Raw genomic sequence first — 22,456 nt, 5'->3', positions numbered from 1 at the left:
TATATATTATATTATAGCAGATGGGATAGCTCAGTGGGTAACACCACTGACTTTGGTACAGAAGGTCGAGGGCTAGAACCCCGGTCAGGACGTGGTCAATATCCCACCTGGGTCCTTAGGCAATGCTACCTGCCTACCTCATGGGTAGTGAGAGTGGGAATAATAAGTGTCATATATATATATATATATATAAGGTAAAGGTCAAAAGTCTGAGAATGCAAAATAAAACTCAAATTCATGTTTGCATTACAAATATAATTACTTAAATGAAATTACAAATTAAGACCAGACATAAAACAATACATTAAGTTGGTATTAAACAAATGGCTTGTTTTTGCTTGTTAAATGTCACTCACATAGAAGTGACTAGTTTTGTGGTTTGGAAGCTCATTTTGCTTTGTTAACATCAAGGAGATGCACAGTTGCTTCTTTTATGAAGGTTAATTTAAGTAGAGTTGACATAAGAAGGAACTTAGACTATACTCACAGGTATATAATCTCTAGCACCATGTGCATCTACTTTATAGATATAGTGATCAAGATGCCAAGCTATACTAATATACAGTAAGTGAAACTATTTTCAGGCAAGAGCTGCATTAGATGGTTTCCAAACACTGAATGAGCATCTCCAACATCAATGTTCAAGTCTCCAACAACAAGTAGATCCATTATCCTAGATAAATGGCAACAATAATAAATGCCAACCTGTTAAGATTCATCCTCATTATGAAGGCACTCACATGGGGTATACATGTTCAAGATGTCCCACACTTAATCTGTCTGCCAACAGCCAGGTCTTATCACTTTAATCAGCAGGTCATATTTGCTATTCCATAAGGTGACCACCAGGTCTTGTTTGGCTAAAAATGTTTCTTGGACACATAAAATGTCACAGTGTCACCAGACATGCTGTCCTGTCTGTCCCTTTCAGCCTCAGCATTCCCCGTAGGTCCCGCATTTGCATTTGACTTTCAGAACTGTGACTCGGGGAGGGTGTTACAGCAGCTCTGGATCATAAATCAGTGGATTTGACAGATGCTGCATTGTATTACTCTCTCTGGCTGTCCAACCACAGGCTTCACCATTCAGGCCAACATGTGAGGGACCTTTTATTTCGGTTTTACATTTAAAATTCAAGCAGGGTGACAGTTTTTTCTGTTATTAGAGCACATACAGCAGTGTTACCATTTTCGTCCGTCCATACATATGTGACCCAAAGCTGCTTGTGGCCCTCTTCTAACTATTACTTTCTCAGACATGACATTTCTCCAAGATGAGACGGTTCACCCTGTTGCTGTGAGTGCCTCATCCAGCACGTATACCTGATATTGAGCTGCTGTGGCAGGCAGTCAGCAGGATATCCCTTCTGACCATGACTACTGAGACTTATTGTTTTATTTGTGTGTGTGTGTGTGTGTGTTTGTAGGAGGATGGAGAACTAATCCTTGAGGGGTTGTTGAACATATACTGGGGCCTACGGCGACCAATCAGACTTCAGATGCATGATGACAATGAAAGATTCCGTCTCAATCGGTATAACACTCTGATGCAGCCTGACACACAGATGCTTCTGTGTGCTGAGCACGCAGATGTGTGCAGTCCCCAAAATATGAATCTGTTCCTTTAGCTCAAGGTCCACCCACTCATTTCCTTACTTTCATGTCTTCATTGAAATAGAAGCTGAAAATCCTGTAAAAAGCTAAAAAAAAAAAAAAGAAAGTGGACCTTGAGTTTTTATCTACTAAATGTTACATTTGCACAACTTCTGAATGCATTTAAAATTATTTACTGTAAAGATTGTTGGTAATGTCCATGTATGCTTAACAATTTTTTCTGTCTTTCTGCAGAAATGATAGACCTGTGTTGACAAAGCAACTACCTGCAGAATCTAACAATAATACAGTAGGCAGAGAAACGGGACCAGCTAGTGAGTGACATAGAAGTGCAGACATTCTCGCTCACACACACACACACACAAAATATGGCCTATTGTATGGATTGGAAAAAATAACATGCATTTTAGGAGGCCACTTCAAGTGTTAATAATAACCATTATTTAATATACAGTGATGTTGGTGATTCAGTGAATGAATTAATATTATGCAAATGGTGAATAGTAGGCAGCTCATGTATTTCTTTAGTCATATGAAGTTGAAGGCATGTTCATACTCTTCACAGTAAAAGGATTGTTCATCAAATGTTTTAACAGCAATGAATACCAACATGAAATATCTGCTTTTCATTATTGGTCACTTTTTATGCATGAAATTATATAAGTGAGGTGAACCAACACTGTTTTGGATTAGAGTGTTTAAATTATGTATTTGAGTTGATTAAGTTACATTAAAGTAGTTTTAACTTAATTCATTAAATTGACATGGTGTTCTCTAAATGTGTGATTATCATGTGTGATCAAAAAATGAAAGTTAAAAGAAAAACAATCAGGAACACCTACAGACGTTTGTGGAACACCACATGTTAAGCTCACTTTATGTTAACTGCAGATGTCATGTGACCTCTTGTCAGTGTAACCGCATTGTGTGTGTTTTTGTTTATGTGCCTCCCTGAGGTGGTGACAGGTGTGGTCAGGAGGAAGAGGATTCTCCTCAGCTGCTGAGGACCAGGAGTGATGCTTCCTTTATGCGGGTTAAGAGGAGATCAAACACACACACCAACAGAGACTTGCAGCGCTTGCGCACACACAGGTTCTCCATCAATGGACACTTCTATAACCACAAGGTACAATAAACAGAACACACATTGATATATCCATTTGTTGACGCATCTCCAGGTGCAGAGGGGCAGTGGTTTCCTGTGTAGGTGTGTCTGTATTCATACTGAGTTACACAATAGCTTGCTGAGGGCTGATTTCATTAATGTGCCACAGATACATGGTTACACTGAGTTCCTTCATCAGGGTCTCCTGAATATACAACTTGTGTTGTTACTGGACAGATTGCAGCTGATTTCCTGTTTAAAATGTCAAAGGTATTCAAGTTCAGGGATGTAGACTCAGATCTAGGGTCATAAGTGTTAATGAAACAGTGTTTCTAAAACTTTGTGTCCTTTCCGTTATTGATTTCTGCATGTTTCTCTGGCTTTCAGACATCTGTTTTTACTCCAGCCTATGGGTCGGTCACTAACGTACGAGTAAATAGCTCTATGACGACTGGGCAAGTCCTCAACCTGCTGCTACACAAGTTCAGGGTGAGCAGTAAGACACTGGTTGCACCTCAAGTAGTGTTTCAGTAAAACCTAAAAGCTACTGTAGTAGTCATCTGTTTGTGTCTTTTAAGGTGGAGACTAAATCAGAAGAGTTTGTCCTTTATATGGTTCATGAATCAGGTGGTAAGTCATACATTGCATTTCACTGTGGTTTTGTCACTACAACTATAGTTTTGTGTATTCATGTACGTGTGTCTTGGCGTGTATGTTTGCAGTCAGGTGCTTTCTTTGTCTGTGACCTTGTAGAGAGGACCCGCCTGAGGGACAGTGAATACCCACTGGTCGCCCGTGTGCTTTATGGACCCTGTGAGAAAATCTCCAAGATCTTCATCATGGAGGCCGACCTGGGAGAGGAGGTCACGTATCATGTGAGTCTTGCTCGTGTGCTAAAACTCTCTCTGTTCTTTCATTTTGCTCAAGATAATGACTTTTTTCCATTTTGTGTGTACTCCTTGACATACATGCACAATAACACAATGGACCACTGATACACAGCTGGGTTAAATTTAGCATGCTGAGAAAAGATATCCTGTTTTGGGACTGATGTAACAATAGGCTAAGATGACTGACTGTGTGTTGTGCACAAAATAAGCACACTGTAACTAGGTTGTTGCAACAGAAATTTCTGGATTGTCTTATAATTGTAATCATTCTCAAACATACTGTATCATCTTTGTAACATTCAGCTAGTACCACAATTAATCCTTTAAATAAAGGGTCAGCTCTTCGCATACCTTACCCCAACACAATGGAGGTAAATGGAATTTGTTTTTGTTTCTTGGAGCATTACAAGATCACATAAAATTATTCAACCGTATTTTTTTTCTTTCCAGAAATAAGCTTGTTACTCTCTAGATGAAACAAAGAGCATGCTTTAGACTGTTTGCTTTAGATATAGTCCTCTTACAGTCAGTTCAGTGTGCATTCAGTCCAGGGGCAGATCTAGGAAATGTTGGATGGGGTGGCCAGGCTGGGACACAGACTCATAGAGGGGTGGCACATTTGAAATACATGTAAAAAGTCATTTACCCCCTGCTGCCCCCTCAGCACATACCACCACCACTACAACATAGTCAGAGGAATGAATGCAAGTATCATGCTGCATGCATGATGTAAAATAAAAGTAATTTGACCAATATTAATTATAAAGTACTGGAAAAATATTTGTTGTATTTAAGGAAACTATTTGTCATTGTTTTTCATTTGCCATTCAAGCATCACACTGGCAGGGGTGGCACCATGGTTCAGTCGACTATCCACAATAACAGGGAACCTGTTTCTGGAAACATGTTCGTGCATACTATTGTTTGTTTTTAGTAATTGAGAGAGTTACATTTTGGAAAAGATCATCTTGGGTTGCAATCAATCAGAATAGTCCACGTTTTAGTGTCTTATATGTATTCCTATTGTTTAGATTTTTTTTTTTTGGACAGAGAAAAGTAGTAAAACCATTTAGATGCCTATGTAGTTACAGTATTCTACATAAAGATTGTATCACTTGTCCTGATATGTCTGACTTTTCTCCCCAGGTTGCCCAATACATAAAGTTTGAGATCCCTGTTTTAGACAGCTTTGTAGAAAAACTTAAAGAGGAAGAGGAACGGGAGATAAACAAATTGACCAAAAAGTAAGTCCAGTATCTCTACTCAGTAAAGAGAGTTGAATAACTAGATTCAATTTAGACAAAGACTCCTTTCAAAAACTCGTGTTTCATAATGTGAAGCCAAAATCTGTCTCCCGCTGGCATTACAGAATTATAACAAGGCCGCTGCCCTTTAATAGGGACAGTCAGAGGCATTCATCACTCACTGTTTGCAAGACTGTGTAATCATTTTAAACTGAGTTGTTGCTACAGCGCTTGAAGAGGCAGAAGGCGATTACAATGACCCAATCGACCCAGAATAGCACCAGGCGCTTGTGGTAACTGTTGCAACATTCCAGCAAGCTGTGTCATGATTGGTCACATGTGTTCATGTCACCGGCAAAAACTTGAAAATGGTAGACTTTGGGGCGAAAAAAATGAATGCCACTTTTCGCTAAGTGATATTCTGTTATTGACGTGCAAGGGTCAGTTGACAGAATATTGGTTTGAAAATTATTGTCATTTGAAAAAAAAAAGTACAAAATATTTGCTTCCAGTGTGAAAAACCTTTAAAGTTATAGTTTGATGCTTGGAAAAATAATATTAGGCATGTTATTTTCTACAGGAGTATAAATAAATATTTTGGAATTTGTGTATTTGAAAGTGTATTTCTGTGTATGTATATGACCATTTTAGTAAATAAGTCTTTAATTGTGTATATTTGCTCACCTCTGCAGATACAGCGCTCTGAGGTCAATGATTCTGCACCAGCTCAAAGGCAGAGCTCACACCAGTGACAGAGTGTAGAGTAAATACTGATATAACCTGTGTGTGTGAGAGAGAGAGAGATGGGTGCAACACTAATGATTATTGATTTACTATAGAAATGTTTTCAGATACAATAGGGAATGTAGAGGTAAACATGTCAAAGTAAAGGCTGCAATAGAACCATATCATACACCAATGTGCTTCTCCTTTTAGAGTTGAATATCTCAGCAGCTTTGTAGGATCTGCTGTTTCTACCACGTGTCACTGTTTTGGTAACTCTGCTATTAATACATTTGCATTTTGTACCAAACTTCTTACTGCAGGTATAGATATTTATACAAACTGTTTTTGGTGATGTTTTCTCTGACTTGGACCTTTTTATGTACACTAATAAATCAGTTTTAGTGTGGCCTTTATAAATGCTGCTGGATATCTGCTGACTCCCAGCTCAGGCTTCCCACAAAGAAAACAGCCTCTTTTTATTATTTCCTGAACTTCCACTGTAACTGGAGCACAGATTAGCATTGTTCTTCAGAGTGACCATCTTTGCCAGCTAGTTCCCATGAGTTGTGTGTGTGTGTATGTGTGCAACCCTATCAGCATTACACAATAAGGGTATCCTGAGAGAGGGGGCTGTTCCTTTTTCCCACCATTTCATAAACAGCAACACTGTTGTGGTAGTTTGTCAATCAACCCTGACCTTCAACATTTACCTACAGTCAGTTCACAATTATTGTTAGTGCAATAATCATACAATAATATTAATAATTATTACTATTGTACCCCCACACATAGAGTATAAAAACACACCTCTTGTGCACAGACTCACACAATATGAACATCAAAAGTAAATGCTAAATTTTAAAAAGCTCAAATATTTGTATTTGTTGAGTATGTGTCACAGAGGAGTTTTTGCAACCATTAATATTTTTTGCAGTATTTCTCACTGCACCAGGAACTGCAAATAAATCACAATAAAAAGATACAAAAAGACCAGAACTACTAATGCACTGGTAGACACTGTCACTAAATGTCATTATTAGTATTTAATTAGTATTTTTGTGAAGTTGCTTTTGTAGTTGCCATTGTAATTGTAATTTACAGTGGCAATGACTCTTCCTGAGCAGTTGGTCAGACCACCAATCACAGTCTTAGTGTACAATTATTATATTGTTTCCAACTCGGTCACATGAAAACCGACGAGCATGGTGTAACTTGCATATAACACATTGACATTAGTTAGCAAATTACAGTTTACAGTGATGAGTCTCAGTTTTCCAACACAGAGCCCCGCCTGGTAAGCTGATTATGAAAATAACCAAAACTGTCTACTGTACAGAGGATAACCCCTTTAGATTTCGGAAACAATATGGCCTATCCACTGGTGCCACCTTCTGACCAAACAGACTCAGTACCTGTCTTAGCTTTTTCCATCACTCTTGTAATGGGTGACAAGTATTACAGCATTGTGGGCCATAAGTATGGCTTAAAGAGCCCATAGCATGTTTTTCCTTGTCTGACTTATCTACAATGATACAATGGTGAATTATTATCTCAGACATGACCTAAACCTAAAAAATTTGGGTATATGTATGTTCTAGTACTTCTATGCAGAAGCAACACAGTTTATACAAGTCTCACAAACTCTCACAAGACTTTTTTCCCTAATAAAATAAAGTATTAAGAGATAGTTTAAGGATCTCCGTGAATGGTCATAATCTCCAGGCAGTTGCAAGTTCATGTGAGCTTGCCTGATATCCACCGGTGCCATTTTAAAAGCAGACTTTTTCAACTATATTTTACCTCCTGCTGCCTGCACTTTGACCAGAGGATGTGGAGAGAAATACAGGGCCTAAACTTACTGCATGTCCGGGAATGTTCATGTACAGGGCCCTGTTGTTTTACCTGAAGGGTTCTAACCTATGATCAGCCAGCCAGTGAAGCCACCTGGGGCGGTGAATGATCAGCTCATCAATGCTGGATTCCCCTAGAGCACAGTACCTGTTTGTTTTAACTGCTTGAGGCCAGTGTGTCTGCTGCATGTGATGTGTTGCTGGTTAACAAGCTTAATAATCCATAATGCTATTGTTGGTGCTATGCTACCTATTGGAATAAGTTTCACTACTTTGGGATTTAAAAATACAGTTCAAAGTGGAGGAATGAAATTTAGTTTAACGGAGGTGTTGAAAAAAAAAGCTCGGGGGATATAGGGTAGTGAGCACGTCTTAGGTTTTTAGCGAGTATAGGGTTAAGCAAGATAATATCATGTGAACTGAGGTTATTTTGTTATGGTAGTAGGTAGGGGCCGCTCTGATCCACACTCCAGTCTAGAAGGTGGCGGTAATGCACCCAAAGCTGTTTGCCAACCGCCATTACACGGCAGTAGAAGAAGAAGAAGGAACAGGAAGTTGTGTAGATTTTGCAAGCACAGTAAAGGGCATTAGTGCAGAAGGTGCTGTAATAGTGAGCATGAACTCTAATATAGTTATAATCGGATGCGGGATATCGGGTATAACAGCGGCTCGCAAGCTTGTCAGCAGCGGGTTTAATAATGTGCGGATACTAGAAGCATCGGCGAGAAGTGGAGGAAGGATAAAAACAGCCAGATTGGGTGAGTAAAGAGGCCTAAATGCACGGGAACACAATCCTACATGTCACATTATTATCATGTCATTACATTGAAAAGGTTTGACTTCAGCAGTTTATTTCTGGGCAGGCTGACTCCTTAACAAACTGGACAGGACAGTGCAGTCATATGGACTAGTAATGTTATTAAATAACGGGCTAACAATTAGTTTTTAATCATTCCTACGTTGAGTATTTTGGTTATTAATCGATCAGTCGTTGTGCCAATGGAGTGCTAGAAAAGTATGAAAAATACCCATCCCGTTTTTCTGAAGCTGAAGGTGGCGTCTCCATGTATCTTGTTTAGTGTGGTCAACAGTCCAAAATCCAAACCGAGTTCACTGTCATAGATCATTAAGGAAACCAGAAAATAATCACATATGAGAAGCTAAAGCCAAATCGGTTGTTAAACAGTTATTTGGCATATGGGAGGTCAACGTAACATAAAGTCAGCTCTTTGCACTTCTCTCTTTGTTGCAGGAGTATTGACAGTACTTTAACCAATGTGGCACAATGAGAAGTACATGTAATATTCAAACCCAGCACAGCACCTCTTTGATTCAAAGGTCAATATAAGGACATTAAATTAAATTTTTTTTTCCTGGAAGTTCACAATATGTGGTTTATGTGTAGGTAATAATGTTGTGGAGATCGGGGCAAATTGGATCCACGGGCCATCTGAGGAGAACCCAGTGTTTTCTCTCGCTCGTAAGTACGGGCTCCTGGATCCAGAGGCCCTCACCCCAGAGAACCAGGCTATGGATGTCGCAGGACACCCCCCCTGGACTCCCAAAATCTTCTGCAGTTCAGGTCACCAGATGTTCTAAAACTCACAGTCTATTTTAATGTGAGCAGTAGAGCTAAATCAACCTTTCAGTCTGATTCAGGGGTAGCTGTAGAAAACTACATATGGAGTGCTGAAAGAGTAGTAAGGTGAATTTTCATGGCATGATGATGTTATTTTAGTTCATATTACTTTAGACCATAGTTTGGGGTTCTGGTCTTAAATTTGAAATACATGTGGTAGATTATACCTCAGATAATATAACTCAGAGGACAAGCAGAATAATAATCTGCCCCCTTATGCTGCCCTGGTGGCTGCACAACAGGCTGCAGTGCAGTACCTAGTCATTTCAGTGTGCCCTCTCGCTGTAGACAGAGTACTTTATTGCTTTAAGATAAGACTTTATAACAGTTTTTATAGCACTCTACCACATGAGTTGCAGCAGGTCAGAGAGAACAGAATAGATGCAGTTAACATGATTTAAAGCCACACCTGCAGGTACTTGTGTATTTCATTTAATGCTACATGGTTATTAAATACCTACTGCACTGTATGAGTGAAGTGATTTAAGTTGGCAGTTCTGATGATATTCAGTCAGTATTCTGTGGGTTATGTGATGTGTGCAGGTCGGAAGCTGAATGCTGAGGACCTCTATCCTGCTGAGGAGCTCTTTGCTGAGCTGCTGAAAGAATGCTCAGAGTTTCATAGTCAGGGTGGAGAACCCTGCGCCAGTGTGGGAGAATTTTTACGGACAGAGGTACATTTCTTTCAGTGACTAAACAAATAATACTATTGGCTGCCAATATCTGAGCTCAGGACTGGCTGGAATATGTTACGTTCTTGATAATAAAGTGAAACTTGCAAGAATAAAAAGTCAGTTTTGTTGCTTGTTGTCTGGTGCAGGTGCAACGACGAGCAGCAGAGAGGTGGAAAGATATTGATGCAACCACCAGATCTCTGCGACTATGTATGATCAGTGGCCTGTTGAAGTTGGAGTGCGGTGTTAATGGGACCCACAGCATGGATGAGGTGGGTCTGCAGAGAGGTGGAAAGATATTGATGCAACCACCAGATCTCTGCGACTGTGTATGATCAGTAACCTGTTGAAGGGCGAGTGCTGTGTTAATGGGGCTCACAGCATGGATGAGGTGGGTCCGGGGGCCTATGGTCTTTACAAGACTCTACCTGGACTGGACTGTACATTCCCAGGGTTTGTACTTCATCATTGCATTTATATGGTGCAGAAAGTACCAATGAATCCACTATTCAGATTTATTAAATCATCACTGGCTTTCGGGATGTAACAATATTTGTAATATCACAATATCGCGATAGAAAAAATTCTTAATTTTATCGTGAGACTCTGATATATATCACTAGTATAACTGTGCTCAGGTCGATCATCAACTTTTAGAGCTCTTTCCCCGTTTCAAGAAATGACATGGGTGGAAAGGACACTGACAAACAAATTGCAAATACTGCCAGACAAAGGCAATACTGGCCCCATTTAGAACTGAGACAGTCCTTGATACATCTCACAGAAACGGTTGGGGCATGGCTGTGCACTACATTTATTGAAGATGGGCAAACCAACTGGGTGTACATACACAAATCCAACAACTTAGTAACCACTTGTAAAATATTTTCTTCCAAAAAAGTATACCACTATGTTTGAAAAACACCTGCAGTAAAGCATAAATCTCACCTTTATGTGGGTTGTCCTAGTGTAGTTTAGCATCTTCTTCTCCTCATTCTGATGTGCCAAGCAGTGGTTTACTCACTACTGCCCCTGCTGGTCGGGGGATACCCGATTCATCCGGACCAGTGACAGAACCCAACCACTGGATGGCACAACTACCAAACAGAGAAAGTTAAACCTACCTATGGGGTAGTAAAACACTGATGTTCCAACATGAGTGTGACTTAAAAGGAAAATCATACAAAAATACTTATTTAATAAAGGACATTTTTCCTTTTTTTCTTTAATTTTTAATATCATATCATGGACTTTTTATTGTGGCAACATTGTTCCATGAGTTTTTGATATCGTTACATCCCTATTGGCTGCATTTACATATTGATAATTTCATAAATGAAAGTTGTGTCTTGCAATTGCTTGTCTGACCAGCAACCAAAAATACGCCACATATACATTTTGTAGTGACATGAAATAGAGATAAGCAAGCAAGTCTCGGGTGTTTGCAGTGTTGCTCCCTGCAGATACTGCTGGTCAAGGTGAGACCAGAGTAACATACAAGTAGACGAAGAATATAAGTACTCGGAGAGTTCAGTTTTTCAATTTTTTATTGCCAGATATAGAAGATTAAATGTAATTTCAAAGGGAGAACTGGCCAAAATAAAAAATCAACCAGCCCTGAGTGGAAACAAAATCACAATACTAAATGTTAACACACCACCTAAGTACATTATTTATTCTGTTAATTAACTGATTGTGTCTCTGCCATGAAAACAGTATGTGTCAGATTGACCTGACCATTATTTTTTTTCCTCTTTCGTGTAGTGGCTATGAAGGGCTAATCAAAAACATGATGTCGGAGCTCCCCAGTGGTTTAGTGAGCTACAATCGGCCTGTGCGTTGTGTCCATTGGAGCAACTCAGAGAAGAGAGAAAACCCTATTGTGGTTGAGTGTGACGATGGGGAGAGGATCGCTGCTGATCACGTCATTGTCACTGTACCTCTAGGTAGAATCATATGCACAGACAGCCAAAATCTGTATATTGTCAGCCTCAGTGCATGAAATGTCAGGTGGAGCTGCAACTCAGAGCACAAGTTGCTGTTTTTGTTACATAATTATCGTCAGTTTACATTGTGTTTTATGAAATGCTTCACTCAGCACAGGTGGAGAAATGTAAAGCACAACAGAGATGAGATTTAGATAACAGGTTCTTTATCTGTTTACAGTTAGCCTTTGGTCCTAAGTTTTGTGACCCTGTAAAATATTTAGCATAGTATTTTATATTTCTAGGGAGGCGCAGTGGTTAGCACTGCTTCCTCACAGAATGAAGTTTCTGGGTTTCAGCCATGTGTGGAGTTTGCATGTTCTCCATGTGCCTTAGTGCGTTTTCTCCGGGTGCTCCAGCTTCCTCCCTCAGCCCAACAAACCAAGCCAGCTTAGGTTGATTGGCGACTCTAAATTGACCCTGGGTGTGTGTGGTTGTTTGTCTCTTAGTGTCAGCCCTGTGATAGACAAGGGACCTAGTGACAGGCTGAAATCACCAAACTCCATCCACCAAAAAAGAAAAGAAAATCAGCAGTGCATGATTACTTTGGATATACCAAAAACAAACACCTTAGAGAACAATGTCCCTTTTAAGTACTTTTGCATGATAACATTTCCAAAGCAGTACTTTTACTTAAGTAAAGCATGCAAATACTTCCTCTACTACAGGTGCTGAGATTCAAACTAACATGCTGAAGTATATGCTTTTTAAAATCATGTTTAAAATTGAAATCACTATATTTTTGACATGGTTATCATACCGTGAAAATCTTATACACTGGCAAACCTACTTTTATATTAATCACTGTTAAACATAAAAATTGTTTGTGCGATTCTTTAGCAACATAAATTCAAACTAGTTCCCACTGAGCACAAGCTAACTTGTTGTACTTTGTTGTGTTTTGTCAGGATACCTGAAGAAGCACCGTTCAACTCTGTTCCGTCCTCCTCTCCCTCTACACAAGCTGCACTCCATCCAGAGACTGGGCTTTGGAACAAACAATAAAATATTTGTGGAGTTTGATTCACCATGGTGGGACGCTGACTGTGATATCATCTGTCTTGTGTGGGAAGATGAGGTGAGACATGTCGTCACTATATAAAGGTATACTGTACATTTACTGTACATAACGTGTAGACACATTTAATCAGACCGAGGTGAGCCAATGAATTGGAATGTAGTTAGTGAATGCAGTTATACTGTGTATTTACAGTATGGAATTTGCAAACCTTAGACTATATATAAATGATAGACAATGTATCACCACTTCCCACAAAGTGAAACCAAAATATAATATTGTGAACACGGTGGCTGCCATCTTGGTATATTTCTGTTCTCTGATTTATGATGAACTGCCTTATGGAATCCTATGCCTGTCAATATTGTCAATCAGCAACGTATTAACACTTCAGGAATTATTAAAAAGAACACTCAAGTCAAGAGTTCAGCTCACTCAAGTGCAGGACTTGCACTCTTCACACAATTCGAGTTAGTAAGTACAGTAGACTATTTTTTAACCAGAGCTTTAAATCAGGGGTTTTCAACTGACTGTGACCCAGGGATCTAAATTCTGACTAAGAACTAACGTGAGGGTCACTGTTTTGGGGTCGACTGGATGGCCGCTAATTTATTCCTGACAGTTACCTGGGCTTTTCTAAATTTTATATATTTGCATGGATTTGATTATTCACAAACAATAATTAATACACAGAAATGTACTTTAAAAAATAAAATAAAAAGGAAGGATTCCTACAGTGAAACTACATTGTTGAATGTGTGGTCTGGGGCCACCTACATAGCCTTTGCAGACCACCAGTGGGCCATGGACCACTGGTTGACTTAAGTAAAGGATGTGAATACTTCCTCTACTACTGGTGCTAACATGCAAACTGATACGCTTTAGTTATTTAACATGTCATATAGCCCTTTTCTGTCTTAGCATTTAGCAACAAATCTAACATGTATTGTACAAACACTTGAACTGTCTGTTTTATCTCTTGTCATGATTCAGGATGTCCTGGTGGACCAGGTGCCAGATGTTCAGAGACCCTGGATAAAGAAGTTGTTTGGCTTTACTGTGCTCAAACCCACTGAAAGGTCAACAACCACATTATGCGCACAAATGCTTGCCTGCTTGTTTGTCGTATTTGATGCAAATCAACTGGCAAGTGTATTTATTAAGACTGCAGTCCTGCTTGTGGGTTGCCTTTCAGGTATGGCCATGTTCTGTGTGGCTGGATTGCTGGGCATGAGTCCGAGTATATGGAGACGCTGTCTGAACAGGAGGTCACACAGGCCATCACACAGCTTATTCGTAGGTTTACAGGTCAGTTTAAATGAGTACTGGGAAACATTGCTTCTCCACTGAGAGTGTATTACTTCCCATTACAAGTATTTTACATACTTTGTTCCTTAACTGTGGTCATTGTAAAATGATCTAGGGTATGTCAGCACTCATAGACTAACTGTGTGTGTTTAGGTAACCCTGTCATCACCCCGAGGAGAATCCTGCGTTCCCAGTGGTTTCATGACCCCTGGACACATGGATCCTACAGTTACCTTGGAAAAGGCTGCTCAGCACAGGACTTGGAGAACATGGTGGAGCCCCTGCCTACGAAGGGATCACAGTCACAAGTACCTGCATGTTCATACTCAAAACAGAAATGTGTACACAGCCACACATACATAATTAACCAAGGTTTGTGACTCTTCATTCTAACGGCCTTGGTTTGCTTCAGCCCCTACAGGTGTTGTTTGCTGGAGAGGCTACTCATCCCTCCTTCTTCTCTACCGTCCATGGAGCTCTGCTCACAGGGTGGAGAGAAGCCGATCGACTCATCTCTCACTACTCCTCCGTTAGTCCCTCTCAGCCAGCCACGTCAAAACTTTAAAATAATGCTGCTTTGACAAAAAGAGATCTACCACTTTTTCAGACTATAATCTCAGAGTTTAATTGGAGCATTGTGTGTGAGCGGTTTAACTAAATCAGATGTTATACAGTGGATTTCAGGGCAGACAGCTCAGACGGGCAATCAAGACAAGTGATCAATACAGTATTGAAATGAATTAAAGCTACACCTGAATGGCTGCTTCGTTTATTTTTGTAAAGAAAACTGGAGGAATTAACTTTAAATATGTATTAATCCTGATTTATAAATCAGCTTACCAACTATGCAGTTATAAGAATTACTCATTTTGAAACTTGTCTTATTTTAAGACTAAATTCCCTTATTATAATTTGTTATAATCCAGCTAGTAAATAATTTTGGTGCAAAGTAGGTTTCTCACAGTATGATTATTTATTATGATTCCCTTGTCTTAATGAGTTCCCCCAGTTTCACCTCATTCTTGGTGGAAATTATTGGCTTCCCTCTAATAGTATGATGACAGCGTCCTTTCACCTTGGGCAGGAAGGTGAACTTTCAAATTGCACCCACTAGGATTCACCAACTGAGGACCCATCCCTCACCCCTGTTTCATTTCAGTTTTGGGGAACACCAAAACTTCATACTTCAGGGGCCCTGAATGTTCCAAGCCTAGTACATGACAAGCACAGTATCCACTATTATGATGAGGGCCTTAATGATGTCATGGGGTAGGACTGGATAAGTCTGACTTCTTCCTACTCCATTCAAGCATGTATTAGGTATAAGCAAATTGATATTGGATTGTGTGTAAAAATGTGTGTTATATCAACTGTTTTATATGCTTGAAAGAATAAATAAATCAAATCAAATGTGCAAGTCTGCAATTTCCCATAACTTTTGATATTAGGTAAATAAAATTACATAGAAACTGCAATAAAAGAGTTAATTTAGAGGCCTACTGTATATGTGAGCTGCTGTTTGTTAAAAATCAGTCATGAAAAAAAATCTGGAAAGTACTTCAGCCAGTAAAGTCTGATATTGTTGATCTTATGTTGTTTCACTGCACTACAGTAAAGACATTGCTGCTATTGCAAACCCGGACGGGCAACCCCTGCAGTTTATGGAGTAATCATATTTCAATTAAACCCATTAAGGATACAGCACTAAATATTAAATGAAAATGGCCTCTTTGTAAGAACTCTGAACATGTAGAAATCTTGCTGACAAATCGACCTTAATGTGAAGCTATTAGTATTGTTTTTGGAACTTCCTACTTCATTGTCCAGCCTTTTTCTCTCCTTGCTCTGCAAAATTAAAATGAGTCTTTCCAATATATTGCATTTTCATACATAAATAACATTGTCCATATTCATTTTTTATTGACATTTACCGTTTTATAAGTGATATTTTAAAGAAAAGGGCACCAGAGGTAAAAATACTAAGTTCCACTTGGTGCACTAACAGTAACTAATTCGCTTCCTGGTCCAACATCCGTCTTTTGAGTTTACTAGCATGCTGTTTCCCAAAGCCGGGACTAGAGCGTTGGTGGGGATGTAAACAGAGCCGTCTGGGACCTTCCGCAGCTTAAAGTCAAATCAGATTGAACTCCGGAGCGAATCGAAGGATGCGAGTCAACCGGAAGCTATGTACAGTACAGGTACCCTCCAGACAAAGGACCACGTCAACTCACAGCAGACAGAAAATTTAATCCCTGTTGTACAGAAACACCGTGAAAGTAAAGTCTAGTAATTTTCTGCACAGCTTCTAACAGCTAAACAAAGAACAGCAGTCAAACAACAACCGAATCTATAACAGGACGTCGGTGAGTAAAACGTGAATCTGGGTTGAGGAGTCCGGCTGCGCTCGAGCTCAGCCTTCACAACCGGAAGTGAATGTGTCCCTCTAACGAATGTATCGTCTCTTATTTGTAGTCTGGTGCCATGGACTGGCTGGTCCTGAGTAACGTGCAAGGGATGCGAGTTATCTGACTGCATCGCCACTGCCCGGTAAAAGAGGGCATTAGTGCAGAAGGGGCCGCAGCGAGTATGAACACGAATATTGTTGTAATCGGATGCGGGATATCGGGTATAGCTGCGGCGCACAAGCTCGTCAGCTGCGGGTTTAGTAATGTGCGGATACTAGAGGCGTCGGCGAGAAGTGGAGGAAGAATAAGAACAGCCAGATTGGGTGAGTATGCTAAAGAGGCTTAAAATGCAAGGGAGCACCTAGTCATTTTAACTCCTTATTCACCTGAGCACCTAGTCATTTTAACTCCTTATTCACCTGAGCACCTAGTCATTTTAACTCCTTATTCACCTGAGCACCTAGTCATTTTAACTCCTTATTCACCTGAGCACCTAGTCATTTTAACTCCTTATTCACCTGAGCCAGTTTGCCAAGAACATGTAGGCTATTTAATGTCAGACCAGCTCAGCTTAGACAGCATCAGTGAATTGGAAGGCGACAGTCATCAGGTGGTTTTACTGCAGGGACACAGTGCTATACAGTGAGATGTGAATTTGGAATAATTAAAAAAATGCTTTGGAGATTAAAAGTGCAACTAGACTCTTAATTGGTAAAAAAGACATTAGATCTTGATTTTGTTGGTATTTCTGAATCCTTTAAAAAGTTGCACAAAAACTGAACAAAGCTTATTTACCCTCTTCACAGAACGTTTGATCATGTAAAGGCTCATGTAAAAATGAATTTTAGAGGTTAGTATCTTATTTAGTGGACATCTCTCAGGCTTCAGTATCAAAATGTATTATGGCAGATTGAAACGTAGCCCGTTCAAAACCAGCACAACGCCTCTCTGTTGGAAGTGTCACTGTAATAACTATAAAATGTTCACTTTTTTTAAAATGCAAACTCACAATAATTGTTTATTTATAGGTAATAATGTTGTTGAGATGGGGGCAAACTGGATCCATGGGCCATCTGAGGAGAACCCAGTGTTTTGTCTGGCTCGTAAGTACGGGCTCCTGGATCCAGAGGCCCTCACCCCGGAGAATCAGGCTATGGACATCGAAGAACAGCCTCCCTGGACTCCCAACGTCTTCTGCAGTTCAGGTCACCAGATGTTCTAAAACTCACAGCCTATTTTAATGTGAAGAGTTTGAAAGTAGAGCTAAATCAACCTTTCAGTCTGATTCAGGGGTAGCTGTAGAAAACTACATATGGAGTGCTGAAAGAGTAGTAAGGTGAATTTTCATGGCATGATGATGTTATTTTAGTTCATATTACTTTAGACCATAGTTTGGGGTTCTGGTCTTAAATTTGAAATACATGTGGTAGATTATACCTCAGATAATATAACTCAGAGGACAAGCAGAATAATAATCTGCCCCCTTATGCTGCCCTGGTGGCTGCACAACAGGCTGCAGTGCAGTACCTAGTCATTTCAGTGTGCCCTCTCGCTGTAGACAGAGTACTTTATTGCTTTAAGATAAGACTTTATAACAGTTTTTATAGCACTCTACCACATGAGTTGCAGCAGGTCAGAGAGAACAGAATAGATGCAGTTAACATGATTTAAAGCCACACCTGCAGGTACTTGTGTATTTCATTTAATGCTACATGGTTATTAAATACCTACTGCACTGTATGAGTGAAGTGATTTAAGTTGGCAGTTCTGATGATATTCAGTCAGTATTCTGTGGGTTATGTGATGTGTGCAGGTCGGAAGCTGAATGCTGAGGACCTCTATCCTGCTGAGGAGCTCTTTGCTGAGCTGCTGAAAGAATGCTCAGAGTTTCATAGTCAGGGTGGAGAACCCTGCGCCAGTGTGGGAGAATTTTTACGGACAGAGGTACATTTCTTTCAGTGACTAAACAAATAATACTATTGGCTGCCAATATCTGAGCTCAGGACCGGCTGGAATATGTTACGTTCTTGATAATAAAGTGAAATTTGCAAGAATAAAAAGTCAGTTTTGTTGCTTGTTGTCTGGTGCAGGTGCAACGACGAGCAGCAGAGAGGTGGAAAGATATTGATGCAACCACCAGATCTCTGCGACTGTGTATGATCAGTAACCTGTTGAAGGGCGAGTGCTGTGTTAATGGGGCTCACAGCATGGATGAGGTGGGTCCGGGGGCCTATGGTCTTTACAAGACTCTACCTGGACTGGACTGTACATTCCCAGGGTTTGTACTTCATCATTGCATTTATATGGTGCAGAAAGTACCAGTATTTATTTTCAATAAATCATTGTTGGCTATATTTGCATATTAATAATTTCATAACTAAATGTTATGTCTTCCAGTTGCCTGTCTGGCCAGCAAACAAAAATACACAATAAATTTTTTTTTATAGTGACATGAAATAAAGATAAGCAAGCAAATCTCAAATGTCATTGATGTTGTTGCCAGGAGGCAACCTTTATGACCCCAATTGCCAGGAGGCAACCTTTATGACCCCAATCTGTCAGATATAGAAGCTTAAATGTAAGAGACCTGGCCAAAATATCAAATCAAACAGCCCTGAGTAGAAATAAAACAGCAATACTAAGTATTAATATTATTTATTCTGCTATTTAACTGATTGTGTCTCTGTCATGAAAGCATAATTTTCTTTCTCATGTAGTGGCTATGAAGGGCTAATCAAAAACATGATGTCGGAGCTCCCCAGTGGTTTAGTGAGCTACAATCGGCCTGTGCGTTGTGTCCATTGGAGCAACTCAGAGAAGAGAGAAAACCCTATTGTGGTTGAGTGTGACGATGGGGAGAGGATCGCTGCTGATCACGTCATTGTCACTGTACCTCTAGGTAGAATCATATGCACAGACAGCCAAAATCTGTATATTGTCAGCCTCAGTGCATGAAATGTCAGGTGGAGCTGCAACTCAGAGCACAAGTTCCTGTTCTTGTTACATAATTATTGTCAGTTTAGATTTTGTTGTATGAAACAGTAACACCACACAGGTGGAGAAATGTAAAGCACAACAGAGACAAGATTCACACTGAGCACAAGCTAACTTGTTCTGCTTTGTTGTCTTTTGTCAGGATACCTGAAGAAGCACCGTTCAACTCTGTTCCGTCCTCCTCTCCCTCTACACAAGCTGCACTCCATCCAGAGACTGGGCTTTGGAACAAACAATAAAATATTTGTGGAGTTTGATTCACCATGGTGGGACGCTGACTGTGATAGCATCTGTTTGGTGTGGGAAGATGAGGTGAGACACGTCATCACTGTATAAAGGTATACTGTACGTTTACTGTACAGAACGCGCCGACACATTTAATCAGACTGTAAATAAAAATATTTTGTGCTGCTACTATGTTTACATACTAGGGTTTTGCAGGATTATACCTGTGCATTTGACTTAACCTTGTGTCACTGGTGTACATTTTTCTTCCCTCAGCAAAATACAGACTCCTGCTAGCATTATTTCCACCAGTTCTTCTTCTCTGCCTTTTCCTCCTGACATCACCCTGTGCTGACACAGTACAATCATGGGGTGCTTTTTATTTGGACACCATGGCTCCTCACTTTCCTCAGTTTCATCTCTTTCAAGACTTTCTAAAATGTTATTCACAAAAGTAAACTTATGTGAGAGAAGAAAACTATTATGGCCTACATAAAATATTAAGATTACACGTGAACCCCACTTCTCTAAACAGCATGAGTGAGCCGGCAGTCATATCTCAGGACTCATCAGCCATTTGCTTGTTGTTCAGAATAAGCACACCTCTTCTCACTTCATCCCAGCAGAAGGTTGATCCAATGAGACATCTGTCTCATGCTTTTCAGAGTAAGTTCTCTGAGTAGCACTTCTTTTAGTGCCTCTCTGTGTGATATGGAGACTCATGCGTTTCCTGGTGAAGATGGGGGTCTAAGGCCCACTTCACCTTCTCCTTGGCTTTATACCCTCTTTGTATGGATGCAACACTAGAGCTGAATATGCCACTATGGACAACTGGAATGACCATCGTGGAAAAGAGGTCTTGTAGGAATATGGATGATCTTTTATAGCCCGGGTCAATCAACCATTTTTAGCCTTTCTCATGTCTTCGAATGCTTATGTTAGCATTTAGCATCAAATCTAACATGCATTGTACAAACACTTGAACTGTCTGTTTTATCTCTTGTCATGATTCAGGATGTCCTGGTGGACCAGGTGCCAGATGTTCAGAGACCCTGGATAAAGAAGTTGTTTGGCTTTACTGTGCTCAAACCCACTGAAAGGTCAACAACCACATTATGCGCACAAATGCTTGCCTGCTTGTTTGTCGTATTTGATGCAAATCAACTGGCAAGTGTATTTATTAAGACTGCAGTCCTGCTTGTGGGTTGCCTTTCAGGTATGGCCATGTTCTGTGTGGCTGGATTGCTGGGCATGAGTCCGAGTATATGGAGACGCTGTCTGAACAGGAGGTCACACAGGCCATCACACAGCTTATTCGTAGGTTTACAGGTCAGTTTAAATGAGTACTGGGAAACATTGCTTCTCCACTGAGAGTGTATTACTTCCCATTACAAGTATTTTACATACTTTGTTCCTTAACTGTGGTCATTGTAAAATGATCTAGGGTATGTCAGCACTCATAGACTAACTGTGTGTGTTTAGGTAACCCTGTCATCACCCCGAGGAGAATCCTGCGTTCCCAGTGGTTTCATGACCCCTGGACACATGGATCCTACAGTTACCTTGGAAAAGGCTGCTCAGCACAGGACTTGGAGAACATGGTGGAGCCCCTGCCTACGAAGGGATCACAGTCACAAGTACCTGCATGTTCATACTCAAAACAGAAATGTGTACACAGCCACACATACATAATTAACCAAGGTTTGTGACTCTTCATTCTAACGGCCTTGGTTTGCTTCAGCCCCTACAGGTGTTGTTTGCTGGAGAGGCTACTCATCCCTCCTTCTTCTCTACCGTCCATGGAGCTCTGCTCACAGGGTGGAGAGAAGCCGATCGACTCATCTCTCACTACTCCTCCGTTGGTCCCTCTCAGCCAGCCACGTCAAAACTTTAAAATAACAATACTGCCTTAGCCAAAATTTTTATCAGATATATATCTAATATACAATATGATACAGTTCATTCGTCTCCTTAGAGAAGTTTGTCTTAGGCTCATTAAACAATGCTTAGGAATACAGTGGAGACAAAAATAAATAATATCACAGCATTAATAATAATAATATCTGAAACTTTTTCAAACCCTAATTTCTGAGTTGATCTAGAGCATTGTGTGTGTGTGAGTTGCTTTTCATTCATATTAGTCCATTGAAATTTCGAAAGGTTCCCAGGCATGATATGCTGCTGATATACTACGGGTTTCACATACAGATTTTGTACCTTTTACTGCCATACTTATTTGAAAACTTTAGTCACTTTTCAAAATCAAATGAATAAAATAATCAGACGACAGATAATGGTGGGAAATTTACAACATTGTAAAGTGCTTCAAATTATATGTATATAAGGCAGTCAACATTAGCTCCACCTTAACTAGCTGCAACTTTCAAGTGATGAACACAGTAAACACAGACAACACTCAGATTTACTAAGCTATGTCACCAAGTGCCTCTCGTCCCTTAGAGTAACTATTAATCCCTAGGGAAAAGTCAGCTGGTCGAATCTTGGGTCAGAACCAAAGAGGTTGAGCTTGCTTTTAGTTACTATGCTGCACACAGATGGAACCAACTTCGTGAGGACCTTAAATGTGCCATTTTCAAGTCTAAACAGAAAACTGTTCTATTTTACTGTGCCTTAGTTTTACTGGTTTTTATGCTGCACTTTTTGAATTGTAACTACTAGATAATAGTGTTTGTGACATTTTACATTCTCTTTTTCCCCCTCATTTTATCTAATTTTAATAGTGTTGTACCGATTTAATGCTCATTGTTTTTAATGCTGTT

The 22,456-nt window shown here is 40.0% G+C and overlaps 3 protein-coding genes across 6 annotated transcripts in view; all 3 read left to right on the top strand.

Annotated features, from left to right (window-relative positions):
• rassf4a (Ras association domain family member 4a) overlaps positions 1-6,307 on the top strand; it is a 26,597-nt gene extending 20,290 nt beyond the window's left edge. The window contains exons 4-11 of one of the 2 annotated variants that reach the window (XM_020601709.1): positions 1,427-1,533; positions 1,848-1,927; positions 2,570-2,739; positions 3,106-3,207; positions 3,297-3,348; positions 3,472-3,593; positions 4,755-4,852; positions 5,545-6,307. In XM_020601709.1, the coding sequence (XP_020457365.1) occupies positions 1,427-1,533; positions 1,848-1,927; positions 2,570-2,739; positions 3,106-3,207; positions 3,297-3,348; positions 3,472-3,593; positions 4,755-4,852; positions 5,545-5,614 (801 nt within the window). In that variant the 3' untranslated portion in view covers positions 5,615-6,307. The remainder of the gene's footprint in view (positions 1-1,426; positions 1,534-1,847; positions 1,928-2,569; positions 2,740-3,105; positions 3,208-3,296; positions 3,349-3,471; positions 3,594-4,754; positions 4,853-5,544) is intronic. The other variant, XM_020601710.1, reaches the window with a different exon arrangement.
• A 1,641-nt stretch (positions 6,308-7,948) lies between these two features.
• LOC109961140 (peroxisomal N(1)-acetyl-spermine/spermidine oxidase-like) lies at positions 7,949-21,612 on the top strand. Of its 2 annotated transcripts, XM_020601782.1 has the most exons (12): positions 7,949-8,186; positions 8,834-9,010; positions 9,611-9,741; positions 9,888-9,910; positions 10,030-10,194; positions 11,506-11,687; positions 12,635-12,804; positions 13,738-13,823; positions 13,940-14,052; positions 14,206-14,360; positions 14,465-14,589; positions 21,543-21,612. In XM_020601782.1, exons 1-12 carry the CDS (start codon positions 8,045-8,047, stop codon positions 21,568-21,570), a joined length of 1,497 nt encoding a protein of 498 aa, XP_020457438.1. In that variant the 5' UTR covers positions 7,949-8,044; the 3' UTR covers positions 21,571-21,612. The 2 variants fall into 2 exon arrangements, with proteins under 2 accessions (XP_020457438.1, XP_020457439.1); XM_020601783.1 differs by lacking the exon at positions 21,543-21,612 and having other exon boundaries at positions 14,465-14,813.
• On the top strand, positions 15,994-21,585 carry LOC109961142 (peroxisomal N(1)-acetyl-spermine/spermidine oxidase-like). Of its 2 annotated transcripts, XM_020601785.1 has the most exons (11): positions 15,994-16,415; positions 16,525-16,780; positions 17,486-17,662; positions 18,271-18,401; positions 18,548-18,735; positions 19,175-19,356; positions 19,594-19,763; positions 20,691-20,776; positions 20,893-21,005; positions 21,159-21,313; positions 21,418-21,585. In XM_020601785.1, the coding sequence occupies exons 2-11, from the start codon at positions 16,639-16,641 to the stop codon at positions 21,568-21,570; spliced, it is 1,497 nt and encodes a 498-aa protein (XP_020457441.1). In that variant the 5' UTR covers positions 15,994-16,415; positions 16,525-16,638; the 3' UTR covers positions 21,571-21,585. The 2 variants fall into 2 exon arrangements, with proteins under 2 accessions (XP_020457441.1, XP_020457440.1); XM_020601784.1 differs by having other exon boundaries at positions 15,994-16,780.
• Positions 21,613-22,456: the final 844 nt, after the last annotated feature.

The sequence above is a fragment of the Monopterus albus genome, unplaced genomic scaffold (assembly GCF_001952655.1).
Source record: "Monopterus albus unplaced genomic scaffold, M_albus_1.0 scaffold52.1, whole genome shotgun sequence".
NCBI classification, from domain to species: domain Eukaryota; kingdom Metazoa; phylum Chordata; class Actinopteri; order Synbranchiformes; family Synbranchidae; genus Monopterus; species Monopterus albus.
The sequence above is the reverse complement of the archived record's forward strand: the minus strand, read 5'-3'. Positions and strand labels throughout refer to the sequence as shown.